Source organism: Empidonax traillii, unplaced genomic scaffold (assembly GCF_003031625.1).
Source record: "Empidonax traillii isolate 1590-97213 ecotype Southwest subspecies unplaced genomic scaffold, ASM303162v1 scaffold31:size1920502, whole genome shotgun sequence".
Taxonomy (NCBI): domain Eukaryota; kingdom Metazoa; phylum Chordata; class Aves; order Passeriformes; family Tyrannidae; genus Empidonax; species Empidonax traillii.
The window spans coordinates 73,996-89,617 of NW_020955224.1; the positions used below are offsets into that span (position 1 = coordinate 73,996).

Here is a 15,622-nt window from a genome sequence, read left to right on the forward strand (position 1 = left end):
CCTGTAGCCTGTAAATCTGTGTTTGAAGAAAAGACCCTTGGTGTTCTGGTGGGCAACAAGCTGAGCAAGAGACAACCATGCACCCTTGCAATAAAGCAAACCAACAGCATCCTGGGCTGCACAAGCTGCAGCATAGGCAGCAGGTCAAGGCAGGAAATCCTTCCTCTTTGCACAGTACTTCTGAGATGGTATCTGCAGTACTGTATCCAGTTTTGGGCTGCCCAGGGTAAGAGGGGCATTGAAAGTGCAGCGAGTCCAGCAGAAACCCACCAGCATGGTCAGGGGGCTGGAGTACATGGTGTGAGAGAGGAGACTAAGAGAGTTTGTCCACTCAGTCAGGAGGGAGACCTTCTTGCAGTCTCCCACTATTCAAAAGGCATTACAGAGAGGGTGAAGCAGACGCTTCTTGAAGATACACAGCAAGATGGGCAGAGGCAACAGGCACAAGGAGTAGCAATGAAAATTACATGGGGTTGGAGAGAAAAAAAATCTTTAGAGTGGTTCAGCCCAGGCACAAATGCCCAGTGAGCCTGGAGCATCTCCACCCTTGGAGATACTCACTTGGACAAGGATATAAGCAACATCACCTAACTCAGAAGTCAACCTTCTTTGGGCTGGAGTGGGACTCAAAGACCAAAGAAATTACCCTCTCTTTTTCAAGCAATCACAGTTTGTTCATCAAAAGAAAAGTTACTCTGCAGGGAAGGTTTGTGAAGTTCATCTTGGGCATTAACAAAAAAACTTACAAATGCATAGTGCTTTGCTTACCCAAAGTAATCATGCAATCACCTGGGCTCAGGAATTTCCTCTGAACAAGACTTTCTGCTTGGGCTGCAGTCTCTTTGAGGTGGGATGCTAGCAGTTCACATAGCAGCTGTTCCCTAGGAGCTATGGGAGATGAGAACATAAAAGGGCTCATGAAAAAGACAGTTCAGCTTCTTCATCAATGTTTAGTATAGCTCTGTGGGTCTAAAAGCAGTGTACTGCACCCTGCCTGCTCACATTTTAGGGCTTTCATTTCCTCATGAGATCCCAACATTTAGCAAACTCTAATAGGAAATACATCCATGTAAATTAGAGCAAAACCTGCCCCAGAGAGCAAAACAGGTGCAGTTTTCCTTTAAGAGCTGTTTTCCATAACCACTACATAAATAAAAGCTGATTGCACCAGAAGCAGGGAGCAGAGATTTCCTTCATTGCAGGAAAGGAGCTCTGAGGTGATAAATGCCAGTGCTGCTGGCTCATCTGACAGCACGCGTGCTGTTAATCGCCTCCTCTCTGGGGAAACGGCAGGTATATTCCCCTCCAGGTATGGTGATTCATTGTCTGGAACTGATATCTCTGCTTAAATGGGGGATTAACATGATTTAAGAAATATTCATTGCAAAGTTGATTAGAAAGCACCATCACCAACCTGGCAGGAGATTTCAGTTATTGCAGCATGAACCCATTTTGAGATTGTCAGCTTTTCTGCAGAAGGCTGTATTGATGTGTCCATTTTCACAGTGGCTCCAGAGGAGGAAACCCAGAAGGCTGAGGGATTTATGTGCAGTAATGAGCCTTTGGATTACTGGCTATCCTAAGTGTCAGTGGAACCCTGCAAGAAAAAAAAAAAAAAAAAAAAAAAGAGTAATTTCAGAAAAAAGCACAGGGCTGTGCACTGGGAGAGCAGGGGTGTTTTCTGCTAGTGGTACCCTGTGAGATTGTGGCAGGTGCAACATTGCTCTGGCTTGAGGTTTGTTTTGCGAGCAGGCACATTAATCCACCTTAGAGCAGCTGTGTAGTTTGATCCACTCATGAGCGAGAGATGGTGAGGGATCACTGGAAACTCAAACCTGCTTCTGCACCGTAAGTTACCACCTCAGGACTGTTAAAAGCACAAATAAAGGAGGGCCCCTATGCTTAGGACCAACAGCTGCAATGAGTTCCTTTCTCTGTTCCAGAGGGTACTGGCACCAAAGGGCAAATACTATGAAGTGCTATTAATTCCAGGTTTTCTGTGAAGTTAGAATGGTTTGTGTAGTCTCAGCTGGCACCACAGGCTTTTGGCATCACATATTTTTGGAATTTATAAAACCTTTATTCCTCTCTACCCTGGAATAAAAATACACAAAAAATGCACAACACACGGGTTCTTCTAAAAGTAATTTTAAGCTAAGCATATATATCTTCTCTTTTCTTGGCTTTCCTGAGGGTAGACTCTAGCTCTGCATAACTGTCATGGTTTAACCCCAACTGGCAGCCCACAGCCACTCACTCGCTCTCCCACCGCTGGGATCAGGAAGAGAATCAGAAGAGTAAAAGTGAGAAAACTCCTAAGTTGAGATAAAGACACTTTAATAGGTAAAGCAAAAGCTGTGTGCACAGGCCAGGCAAAACAAGAAATGAACCCACTGCTTCCCACGGGCAGGCAGGTGTTCTGCCATTTTCAGGGAAGCAGGGCTCTATCACACATCACAGTTACTGGGAGAAACAGTAACTCCAAACACCCCTTCCTTCCTCCCTCTTCCATGTTGAGCATGACTGCCATATGGTATGGAATATCCCTTTGGTCAGTGGGGGTCAGCTGTCCCAGCCGTGTCCCCTCCCAGCTCCTTGTGCACCCCCAGCCCACTCATTGGTGGGATTGGGTGAGAAGAAGAAAAGGCCTTGACTCTGTGCAAGCACTGCTCAGCAATGACTAAAACATCTCTGTATTATCAACCCTGTCTTCAGCACAAATCCAGTATAGCCCCATACCAGCTGCTGTAAAGAAAATTAACTCTATGCCAGCTAAATCCAGCACAGCAGCCAGCAGCATCTCTGCAGCAGCGAGTTTTGTATCATCTTTCAAGGGTGTGTGGGGAGGAACTGCAGAATTATGCCCAAGTACTAGTGGAAGCCTTGGCCTTAAGAAACGGGACTTTCCTCACTCCACCCACAGAGCTTCTGTGCTAAAGTATTAAGACTTATTTTTTGCAGTGTTTCAGACATATGCCTTAATTTCTTACTTCCGCTGCTTTTGCCCCTGTGAAGTTCACACTCTTTTTAGCAGAAATAGTCGTAATTTACACCATGGTAAACGAAAGTAACAGGCTGGGAAATTGTCCAGGGTAGTGAACACAACTATGCTTTGTGTAAAAGAGGAATCTTCTGTCAGTCACTGTCACATTTGCTGCTATAATTGGGTGTCCCACTGTTTTTGCATTGTGGGACTAATGGAAGAATACTATGAATCCATTTCATTTCCTCATTCAGAATTTTGTATATAGGTCAAGTGTTACCATTTATTTGCTCCTCTTACACAAGATGCAGGGAAGCTATAAATATATTATTCATAAACAACATTCTTTGCTCTGTGCTTATGCACTCCTATTTCTGGCAGGGCCTGCTCTTCTAAAGCACAACTTTTATGATTGTATAAACTATCAGGCAAATAACAAAGTCCTTCTTCAGCATCTGTTTTTACCCAATCCTCACCCACAAGCTGCCCCTCAGTGCAAATTCACCTCGAGCTGCAGCACTTTTGCTGTGTTCACGTATGAATCATTTTGCTCACAAATGAACTACAACTGTTGCCTGAGTGAAATGTGGCAGCTGCTTAACAGTACATAATGAATCCACATAGCTAGGTCCTACTGCCACTTGAGGGAGGGGGGGATTTGGTGTGAAAAATAAATCTCTCCAGAGCCCTATTTTCAGAAGAAATATCCACCGACTTCAGAACTACAGTGGGAATTCTTCAAGAATAAAAATAAAAATAAAAAAACAGGCAGCCTGCTACTGACACCCATACTAGCACTAGTATTTCCCAGAGGAATATTTTTCCTTCAGAAAAATGCAATTCTGTCAAACATGAAAGCCACTAACAATGAATTTTCACCATGAGAAAGACACAATACATTTCAATAATGCCATTGGGCTCCATTCCGATTTTGCAATAGTTGCATTTTTTGCTTATGAAAAAGTCATCACTTCAGGATCCTCTCTGTATTATCCAAAAGGTTTAACATTGCAATGTAAAAAAGATTTCAAGTGTTATTGCAATAGCTCACTGCTCATTTGGTCTGACATTATTTTTCAGAATGTGGTTTCCCAGAAAATTCTGGACTTTGTTTTTTGTTTGAATGAGGAACAGAATATAAAAGCATTTTGAATGTACTCAACATCTACAGAAGTCTGGCCCCACAGCAGCTATCACTGAAATTCTCTTTGAGAATGAGTCCATCCCATCATCAAGAGTGACATCAAAGCATATTTTAAACAGAGCTGTCGTGACATTGTCCTGACAAGTGACAAGGACACCATTTCATCTGGTCATAGCACTGCTGTTTTGCTTTACCAAAGTTTGCTAGCAACTGCTCAAAAAGGTAAGTAAGGAAGGAGCACTTTTACCCCTCTCTCAGTGTCCCTCATCTACCTCTTCATAAACAGTTACTGGGCACCACGAAACGCCAGGGACAAACCTTTGTGGAGGGCACATCAAAATGAAATTCTTGTTTTCACCAGCACATTAGTCCTTGTTTGGCATTTCGGTGTCCAGCCTTGTTAACGCCCTGTGGCTATGAGAAAATTTATTTCACGCTTTTTTGTTTTGTTTTTGTCTCGGTGTGAACAGATTGCAAGAGCCTCGCATTTGTTTGTTTTCCAGAAACATTCCCGCCATCCTCTGATGAAGAATCCTTGGCCTGCAGATCATTCAGCAGTAAAAACATTTGAAGTTCATAGTCCTCACTTCAGCCTTTGTTGACTAGTGACATATACTGCACAGTACAGTTTCTTCTTCCTCGACACCTTGCCATTTGTAAGGTGCCAACAAGGGGACATCACTGGTATTCCAGTCAGACAGGCAACTTGCTGTCCACCTTTCCCCCTCTCTCCCACAAGACATCCAACACTTAGAGAAACAAAGGGCTGCAACTTGAGACAAGCCAGAAAGCTGCTCTGGTACTCCATGTTCTGCAGCATATACTCAAAGCCTGAAAAGGGAGTTACTATCCAAATCAGGGCAAGGGCAGAAGAGGGATTTGAAGCTAATTATGGCAAGCCCTGAAGATGTCACAGTGGAATTAAGACCATGAGGTGGCTGGAAGTCACAGACATAACTCCCTTGAGTTGTCCTAGCTTCTCCACCATGCAGTAAGGGTGCTGTATGCTGGCAGTGCTGGTTATTGTTTGAATATATTGGTTCCATGCAAAGCAAATAATAGGATAGAAGGATAAATTATTGAAAGAATTTCTCAGACTAACAATCCCATCATCAAATTCCTGGAAATTTAAAAGATTAAAAAAACAGCCATCAGATATTTTTGCTAACTCTGGATTCATCTTCCCTTGGTCCAACACAAGTGACCTCATCTGAAGCAATAATACCCAAAAATACTTAGCTGCAAGGTACCTAGCAGTTTAGAAAAAAAGACTATCTTGAAAGAGGATAGTGAGCATGCCTAAAGACAGAAACCTGATGGTAAAAAATAATGTTCATCTCAGTTATCATGCTAGGCAAGAGAGGTATAGGTCTTTCTGCCTTCAGGACAAGACAGCAGGCAGTCCCAGGGAACACAGGTGTAAGGCTCCCCGGGTCATGCTGTGCCTAAAACAGGTGTTCATAGTATTTGGATAGATGTCCCACTGCAGCCTCGAGCTACCATGCAGTGCACTCAATAACTAACACTCCACACTTCCTTTCACAAGTGCTGAGACCACACTCACTCCCATTCCACAGCATCTCCTGCTCAGCCAAGATGAACCACAGCACAGGATGGAATGTGGCTTCTGACATTGCCCTGCATTAAGCTGCTGCTAGAGCCTTCTCTGAAAAAAAGCAGTCCACACTTTTTACCCCACTCACTAGAGACCCATTTGGTCTCTCTCTAAGTATTATTTTGGCTAAGAGAAGAATCATCTCACAGGTTTTGTAACAGCATCAGCATTTGCCAACATCACAGCACTGGAGAGTTAAAAAAAAACCCCAAACTAAAACATTACCAGCCTGAATTTTCTCATCCTGATGAGAAAAATGAGCTTGCTCATCTGACTGACAGCAAGTAAAAAGCAAAACACTGCCCATAAAGAAGGCAGCTCAGCTTAATCTTGAGGCTATACCTATTCAGCTCAAACCAAAGGAGAATATGACCTTATTTGAAAGGCATAGGAAGGGTGGCAAACCCACAGAGAAAATCTCCAGACAGAAGTGATCTCCTCAAGTAATTAGACAATCTTGCACCTGAGGCCTGCAGTCAAGACAGGAAAAGAGCAGCAAGATGATTTTGCCCAGAAAGACTTTAGGAATGTACCTGGATGAACTTTTAATACCTGTACTGTATTTGATCCTTTGCAGTATGGCTCTGACGAGTGCTCTAGTGTTTAGGGAGCATGAAAGACACACTGAAAGAGGAGCAAAACCCAGGTCTAGAGAACAAATGGAGAATTTAAGGCACAGAGCCCAGTGGTGCTCTCCTGAGCAGCACAGCATCAGGACTCAGCCTGGGTTCAAACAGACAAATGCCTGATGAAGAAAGCTGTCCTCCCCAAATTCTGCTTCCCAAGAACTGCAAAGGGCCAGCTGTCACTTGCAGGGACAGGTAGATCAGCACATGTCACTGCAGCACCCTTGAAAAGAAGGAGTTGTGCTCTCATTTTCCACCTTGTTGCCACACCTGCGTTACGCAGGCACGCTGGCTGGCACGGCATTTCCCAGGCTGACCCTTTACTGTAACCTCTTTCCCCACACTGTGCTGGCAGCGGGGCTCCCATTACATGCATGAGCAGCTTCAGAGCAGCTCCAGCCCTGAGCTCTTTTTTCAGAATGAAAGGCTCTTCTCAGAGCTGCACAGCATGCTTTGATAACACAGGTCTGCTCTCTTGCCTCTGCTCTATCAGTACATGGAAAAATGAGTATTGGTACTAAATCTGAGCTATTAATTAAATACCTTAAATAGCTAGATAAGGCACTTGGTTAGGGCTCAGTGCCATGTAGGGAGAGTGAGATGCCAGTAGAGAGAACAGCATATGGTCCCTAGTGAATGTTTCTGTCACTTTTCATTGACATTTCAACTAATGCTCTTCGCTGATTATCTATATTCTACAATGCATTAAGGAAGCGCATCAGATATTGCCTTTAACTTTTCCAGCCAAACTGCACCATATTTCTAAACACTTCCTTCTTTTTGAGGGAGGAGGAAGGGAAGCAGTAAACACTATAAAATTTCTATGGTCAAACACCAGAGGCTATGGGTAACAGTCACGAACCAGGATGGAAACAGGGCCAAAATACAGAACAAAACTGTAAATAGAAGGGCAAAGTCTCAGGTACTTCACAGAGGATCACTTCTGTGAAAATTATTCCATCCAGTAAAAAAGTGTCAAATGCAAGGTAATGCCTGATAAGGAAGAGGAGCACTGGGAGTAGACAAGGCTCAGCAAGACTGGCTGCAGGGTGAGACAGCCTTGGAAATGGTTGCTCCCCACTGAGGTGAGAAAAACCGGTACAATACCAAGCTGGGAAGCACCCAGGAGAGTCTGAAAATAAACTGGAAAACAACATGATACTGCCTCCATTCTTGATGCACTAGTTTTAATTTTTTTTTCTTGAAACAGAACATGTTAATTTTAAATCTGGTGATCTTATTAGAAAATCACAGACCAAATCACTAATCTCACTGTATCAGAATCACTATAAGAGAGGGTTCAAGATGGAGTAAGAGCTGGATGAGAAGCTCTCACATCCCCTCCAGCCCACCTGATGAGAAAGATTTCATCCCTCTCCCAGACATCTGATTTCCTCCAGCTACTCTGATGCTGGTGAGCCATCCAGAGATACAGAAAGGGAATGAGAATAGAGCAGAGCTCAGTGAGTCAGCTCTCCTGACTCACTAATGGAAAAGAAAAGGCAACACGAATCTAGCAACTCCCAAGAACAAATCAGGAGCCCTGACTGCCACGGTGAACCATCAAAAGTTTGCTCTCCGAAGCAAGAAGATGAAGCACATTGAACTTAAAATGCTGGGGCCTCTATGCATTGTCACATTTTTTTTTTTACTAATATGAGATAAGACTTCAAGGCTCTACTGAATCAAGTCCCTCGTTTACTGCATCCAGGAGAAAACTTTGTATGAGCCAGTGGGTGATGTGCTGAAATGAAGACTAAGCTTTTTCTCTCCTGCAGTCTGAATTTCAATTACTGTGCTTGTTGCAGCATACTGAGACCAGGCCTCAGCAGCCATTAGCTGGAGAATCACACTGTAATGTGTTTGACCCAATATATGCCCCAGTGAGTGACAGAGAATGGTATTGAGGAGGAAATACTGCAGGCTGTGATGGATCAGATTCCTAGGACAAAGAATTACCTTCCTCTTCTCCACTCCCCTTATATCCTCCTGCCAAAGCACTGGGGATGGTCCTATTAACTATGGGCTACAGAGAGCATTGCAGCATCTTAGGAGGAAATCACAAAGATGGGTTTCATACTAAATAACTGGACTGTCAGAGAGGGAGAGGGAAAAGAGATCACTGCATTGTTGGGAGACAAAAACTGAAAAATACCCTTGCTTCTTTAGGGCCACAGATTTATTATGTGTATACAGTGCCTCACACGGTAAGACTTTGATCCCTGACTGGATCTTCAAAGACCTTAATAATCCAAACAGTAAGAATAAACAATTACTTCATGTCAGAATGATGAATGATTAAGAACATTTTACTGTGTTTTAACAATTGAGTATATAAAAACACAAGGAAGTTTCAGATTAGTTAATCTTCAATTTTTATTTTTATCTGACTTCATAAATCTCTGGACATTTTGTTAATGAGTACAGTTATGAGCTGTGGAAAAGCCAAGTGATTATAATAAAAATTAAGTTCTATGAAGATTTCTATGCCTTTGTCTTACTTGCTGTGTTACTAGGCTTGCAGCACAGGCCACAGAGCTCCAGTGAGGATACACTGTCATTTTTAACTCACTCTCCTTTTAAATCCATACTCTGCACTATTTTTGCCACAACCACCGGTGACAGTTTAGAGGCAGGTTGGACCCTAATCCTTCAACACAGAGCAGTAAGAGAAGAGCAAGAGATCAACACCTCAGTGGACAGGGCTGTAGTTAGTGTCTGGGACTGCCAGGACTGTGCCCCACTATTTGTCACCTTGGCCCTGCAAGGATTTTGAGCTGTGTGCTTTATACCCCTCTTTTTTTTTTTTTTTTCTCATCTCCAGAGAGAAGATTTTCCTCATGAAACATTCACGGAGAGACAATCTAAAACAAAATCAGAAACCATTTAGTTGGAAAATTAATTCTTATTTTTAAATCAAGAGCCTATCTCAGAAATATACCTGAAAATCTTGTTTCTCTAACCAGGGACTATCTCAAAGCCTGGATTTCCAAATAAAACCATGCACAAGTGCCTGCTGGCTTTACGGTCTAACCCAAAGGCCACTGACTTTGACAGAACAATTTAACAACTTCAGTGTACCCTGGAGCACATCTTTTGGGACAAGGCAGCAGCGCCCTAGCCCTGCCTGGGGTCAATGGCCACAGCATGAACGAGCCACAAACACCAAGGTTTCATCCCTAATCTTAAATACCGCAGGAGACACCACTGGCCTAAGTCTGGCCTTAGGGCCAAGAAGCATGTGCCCCTCCCAGGAACTTATTTTCTGCCCTAAAGAAAGCAGTCCGATCCAGGCTAGCAAGAGATCAGCATCTGAAAACTGCCATCTGGTGAATAATAGGGCTTCTTGACTAGTCAGCAAAACCAATCTTTTTCAGTTAGTTTCAAATCTGAAGAAAAGCCCATATATCTGAACCTTTTCCTGCTTCCTTTCACTGGCATCTATATTGATAATTCTAACACAAAATACTACATCTTCCTGCCCTTATACCTGCATCTGTGCAAACTCATTTGTTAAAATTTATGCAAAAAGTGCTTGAAAAGTAAATATTTGCAATGACCAGGTCTGCTGACTCTACCTGCTGACTATTGCCTGGAGTTGAGTTCCTCATGGGCAGCAGGTTGGGTGGCACCAAAGCATAGGAACAAAACCTATTGACTTGTGTTGTTATCATCATCTGAGGTCAGTGTTAGAGCCAGAACTGTGGTGCCCAATCAAAAATTACAGCTAATGCAACATCCCACAAACACTGGGCTTCAGCCTGAGCTCAGATTTGACTCACCCATGCATCTGTTTATTCTTGGTTGAGTAAACAACTTGCAAACACCTCCAATCAGCCCTGTGGCCTCGAGAGCAGAAAGGGCAGGGCCGCTGGGTGTCCTGCCCCAAACTCACACACCAGCACCTTCGATTTTGCAGGAAGTTACTCCAGGTCTAAACTTCACCCTTGCACATACCTAGGCATCTCCCACTGATTTTTCTATCTCTTCCCCCAGTGACCCAGAGACCTTATCACCAGGTGGCAGTCAGAAGGTGCCATTCATAAGGACAGGGTAGTTCAGAAAGGCTGTGTACATCCTTGTTTGAAAAATAGCTCACTAGGCTATTATTCAATGGAAGTGGCTTATAATGTCCCAGTTGTTCTTCTGAGAAATTATCTTTCCTCTTTTTCAAAGGCTTATAGTTTTTTGTGGGGTTTTTGGTTGGTTTTTTGTGGTGTTTTTTGTTTTTGTTTGTTTGTTTGTTTGGGTTTTTTTGTGTGTATGCGGGTTTTTTTTCCCTCAGGTTATTGTTAACTTCATGTTACTCTCTACAAATGTGGTCTAAATAATTTTTCTGGCAATAATGTATTCAAAAATAGTATTCTGAGCAAACATTTCAGCCACAGAAAATAGTCACAGAAAATAGATTGCACATTGTGTAGTGCTAGTCACTGAAAATAGACCAGGTTTCTATCATTTGGGTGAAAACACACAGAATTTTCACATCAACAGACTAGTGCAGTGTCCAGCTGTAGCTAAAGAAATGCAGAAAGCTTTGCTAGGAACAGTCCTTATTAGAGAAGCTGTTCATACTAAACCAAATTATCCACTCTCACCTGTGTCTTTTTCTGGTAAAATGGAAGAAATAACATGACACATGCTGATAACTTTGCTCAGGGTGTTTCTGCAAGATTCTCAAATACAGCAAGGAAACACACAGATCAAAAAGCTATCCCTGTCAAAAGAAGCTGGGGAAAGTTCACTGCTATCACTTGTCAATAAGCAGCCCACAGGTGTTCCTTCCCAACTCTGGGCAATATTCTTAAGGCACAGGCCAACTCCTAAGGATTTTAATGACATATTATTTTTAGTAGTACGAAGCATTTTAAGGTCACACTCATTTTAGTCACAAAATAGAAACACATCAAGTACCTCAATGCATTCAGACCAGCTAATCAACACAGCAGCACAGCTAGGATTTTGAATCTCAAATACCGTACTTTGAGCTGCTCACAGACTGAAAAATTCATAAATCAGAAATGACTAATGGTCGTATTCAGCAAATAATTTCAGACAGCAAATGCATTTAAGAAGCCCTCAATCTGTCCATAGGAAGATCAGAATTGATAAGAAGAGGTGACTTTGCCTGTCCTCTGGCAAATGAGTTACTCATAGGAAGCCCCAGTTGTTTGGCTCCCAAGACACCAGCTCTGAGGAGCTGGGCAAGCCTGTGTCCAGCTCAGGGCATGCTCTTGGCAATAATAGCAGTCGCCCTGCAGAAACCCTCAGGAAAAAAGTCTGCAGAAGTTATCATATTTATATAAAAAAAAAATCCCTGTCACCCCATCTCCTGTGTTGGCTCAATCCATCACGAAAAGAAACATCTGCTCCTGCAGTGGTTGGCTGATCTCTCCACTGAACTGCACTCATGGCTGTGACAAAGCATTCTGGGGGTTTAAAATTATATTTGCTATGAGACAGAAACCGGGCAGACCTGCAGCAGCAGCTCTGAAGCCACAGATGCCCAATTAAGAGCTAGCCATCAGGCAGTGGCACTGCAGGGTAACCCCACACCCTCCCTCCTGCTCCCTGGCTGCAGAGGGGCTCCCAATTGGGTGTCACTCCCACTTCTTTCCCAGACCAGGCTGGCAGGAGGCTCTGCAGACACTGGGGCACAGAAGCCCCTTCGCTTCCCCGGCTCCACTGCCCCCCCTCCTGCTGCTCCCCCAAATCACTCAACAGGGAGAAATCCAAAATCCAAATATCACCAGCTCTTTTTCCTGGCTCTCTAGAAGGGACTGCCAGGGAGGAAGGGAGGCCTGGGCTCCCCTGCCACAGGGCAGCTCAGCATTTGGGAATCCTCTTTATGGCTCCCCCGTGGCTGCACTCCCAACAGCCCATGCAAACTGTCACGCCCCGTATCCTTTCCTAGAGACCGAAAGCAGCTTTCTGTTTACCCACCAATGTCTGTCTCCTGTGTGAGACCACACACGAGCTAGAACACAGGTGACTGTGCACATTTAAATCCTCCACATGCACAGAGCAAACAGGAAAGCTCCCCCTTCGAGCGAGGGAGATTTGCCGTGCAAGAACACGGAGGAGCTGAAACACACCAAGCAAAGAAGGACCACAGAATAGCCACCGATGCCAGATCTGAACACCTTATTCCATGCTGAAGCACATGCCAGATCCACTCACTTTCTCCCCTCTGGCAGAGATCTAATTAAAATGAAGAGAAGCTGTCACTCATGGCCAGTGGATCGGCCCCAGCCAGCCGTGCAGTTCAATGCTCAGCATAGGCTTTACTGTCAGATACTCTAATCAGCGGAGCTGTTTCTCAGACTTTTTTTTTTTTTTTTTTTTCCATTTTGGGGTTGTTTTGTTCAGAGCTTTGCTTCACCAGCTGAGTTCTGCCGGGCTCCTGGGCAAATCACTCACACCACAGTCAGGGTATGCCACAGACAGAGGGTTTTCATTGGAGTTCGATGTAATTGCTAGCATTTATCACTTTAATGGCCTAATGAAGGTGAGATGTAATTAGGAAGGGTGTCAACTGGAATATGGAGTTTGTTTTACAATTATCTATACAGCGGGCAACCACTGGCACAGAACAGTGCAGTTTCAAAAGCTGGTAATATGTGGCATAAATGTTCATCACTGGGTGACTTTAAGTGACCTAAAGCTGCGTTCAGTAATTGCTGCCTTTCTTCCTAAGTGCTTGAAACAAACACGAAAAGTTGAACCCCTCCCAAGGCAGCTTTTCCAACCAATGAAGATGGTTTATGTCCATGCAACTGAGCCCATATAACTGTCACCTCAACATCATTCCCACTTGCAGAGTGATCAGCAGTGATTTTGCTTGAGTGATTTTTGTCTGTGTAAGCAAGCTCAAATGAATGCAACAATAAGAAGAACTCCCAGCAGGGCCATTGCCATTGCAAAAAAAAAAAAAAAAAAAAGGCGCACAACCTTCTCAGCACATACAGAAACACACACACAAAAAATCACTGAGAATTAAAAGCAAACAGGAAGTTATATTTATCTCAGTTTTACTCAAAATAGGTGTTCAAGTGAGTTTTATGCATTTGGCAGAATGGCTGACTTTTATTTAAGGCAGAATGTCTTAAGGCACAAAGAACACTTCTCCTGGATAACAATCTCCTACTGCTAAATAGATACCAGGGTTTGTTGCTTGATGGATATTGTGCAGTAAAGTAATGATGGCTGATGGTGCTGTTAGCAGACAGCTTAATACTGAGTGGGAGACTGGAGATTCAGTCAAAAGCCTCCTGAGCCCAACAACTACAGCACAAAGTATGACTCTCCTCAAAGAGCTAATCTTGTTTCTGAATAAGAAAGTGTAGTTTTAATTTGTGTAATCTCTTGAGGCCTGGCCACATTACTGGAAGAGTGATTACTTCAGAGAAACAAGCCCTTCCCTCTCTCCACAGAATGGAAGTGCAGACTTTGGTACTCAGCTAATGAGTATACCTAGTCACTGTAGCTTTCTCCAGACGTTATAAATGTAGGTTTAATAACCTGTTGTACCGACATCCTTATGACATTATCTTAAGTGGATTTAATTTAGTGCAGAAGACTGACAGCAAGTAATGATGAAAATTTTATCTCAATAAACCAAAAACAGTGAAGATGTAGCCTGCAGCTGTAACACGTAGGGCTGTGCCCAGCCCTGCTGTAAGATGAATGCAGAGGGTCTCATGCCTCCCTATGAGATGATTCCACCCAGTTCATTCTGACAGGGTTCCCTCAGGTCTGCAGATGCAGCTGTGGGTTAGATGTGGGCTAGATTCCTAAAGCACTCCCATATGACACTGCTGTCATTAGTCCACCAATTAACATTTTCACCAGATGGTAGAAAGCACTCAGATCTTCCAGAAGCATCATCCTAATAGCTATGGACTGAACCCCTTTCTGCATTAGGTGACCAGCTCCAGTGATTTTGTAGAGGGTAGTCACATTCTTAACTAAGCATCAGTCTGCCTCCTGATACACAGTCCCAGCCTGGTCTTCATTTCCCAGCCTAAACGACGTGTGTATCACTTCCAAGTGGCAGTCAGTGTCATGGTGGCATATAAATTGAGTTTATGAAGCTCCTTAAAATTCAAGTCAAGACCTGATTCTAGCTGTCCTGTACTTTGTGTAGCCATCTGAAGCTCCACAGAGAGGACATAAAAAATGACCATTTCAGAGAAGCACCACGTTGCTTTCACCTTGCAGGGTTTTAGGTGCTCTCACAAAGGAGTAGTAGCTCAGGTACTCCCTTTCTTGTCGTCAGGTGAACACAGCTCTTTGATATCCTCAGGAGAAAGCTTTCTTCTTACAGTTACAATTACAGCAGGTGATAGACTTGTTATTTGAGGATTGTGTATTTATTTTCCATATGGACATCTCATTCATGAGAATCAGCATAGGGTACCCCAACAGGTGGGATCCTGCTATAATGTAGAGGCCATATGATGACAGTGATGGCTCAGAAAAAGTGATGCTGCTAATTGCAGCAATTAAACAGTAATGACATAATTAATGCAAAAATTATGCATGGCTTGAATCCAAGGTATTGGAGTGCAAGAGGTATTCATCACACCTAGATGAAAATCAGTCCTGTTGAAATGATATCATATCTGCTTTTATGACTTGATCAGGGATAATGGTTATGGGGAATTCAGGGAACAGTGATAGACTATGTTCAGCATTAGAAGTAGCTGATGGGAATGGCAATGAAACACAAAAGACTTTAAATTTGAGAGGACAAATTGAACACTGAAAGTGAGGAGAACTGAGAGAGTCTTGCTACAGCAGGACCCTCCAGATCCATGCCCCAGAAAAAAAGACATGTGGCCTCACAGAGCCAGACGCAAAGACTGTCTTCAGTTGCAATTATATTCAAATGGACATTAGGTATGTTCCTTTCCAAATGCATGGTAAGAATCCGGAAGAGAGAAGTCAACTGGTTAATTTTTCTCTTCACAAAGCAACTTTTCATGAAGAGCAGGTTTAAAGATCAGCATTAACTGCATAATCAACATCCTGCAATTCCAGTCTAGTATGTTCACAGATCCCTAACTGAGAAAAGAAAGAAGTTAACTGATGTGAAGAAATTTGTATATTATTGCTTAAACTTCAGAAATCAAGTATTCCCATATAGCTGGTAAGAAAAGGGTAAAACTTAAAAGTAGTCTGACATGTTTGCTTCATGCCTGCCCAAGCTCTCAGGTCCTTCCGCAGTTTAAGCTTCTAAATTTTTGAAAATC

General features: G+C 43.2%; 1 protein-coding gene across 1 annotated transcript in view; it reads right to left on the bottom strand.

The window, feature by feature from the left end:
• CAPN13 (calpain 13) overlaps window positions 1–15,622 on the bottom strand; it is a 79,569-nt gene that overhangs the window by 53,243 nt on the left and 10,704 nt on the right. The window contains exon 2 of the mRNA XM_027911135.1: window positions 1,415–1,597. Coding sequence (XP_027766936.1) covers window positions 1,415–1,498 — 84 coding nt within the window. The 5' untranslated portion in view covers window positions 1,499–1,597. The remainder of the gene's footprint in view (window positions 1–1,414; window positions 1,598–15,622) is intronic.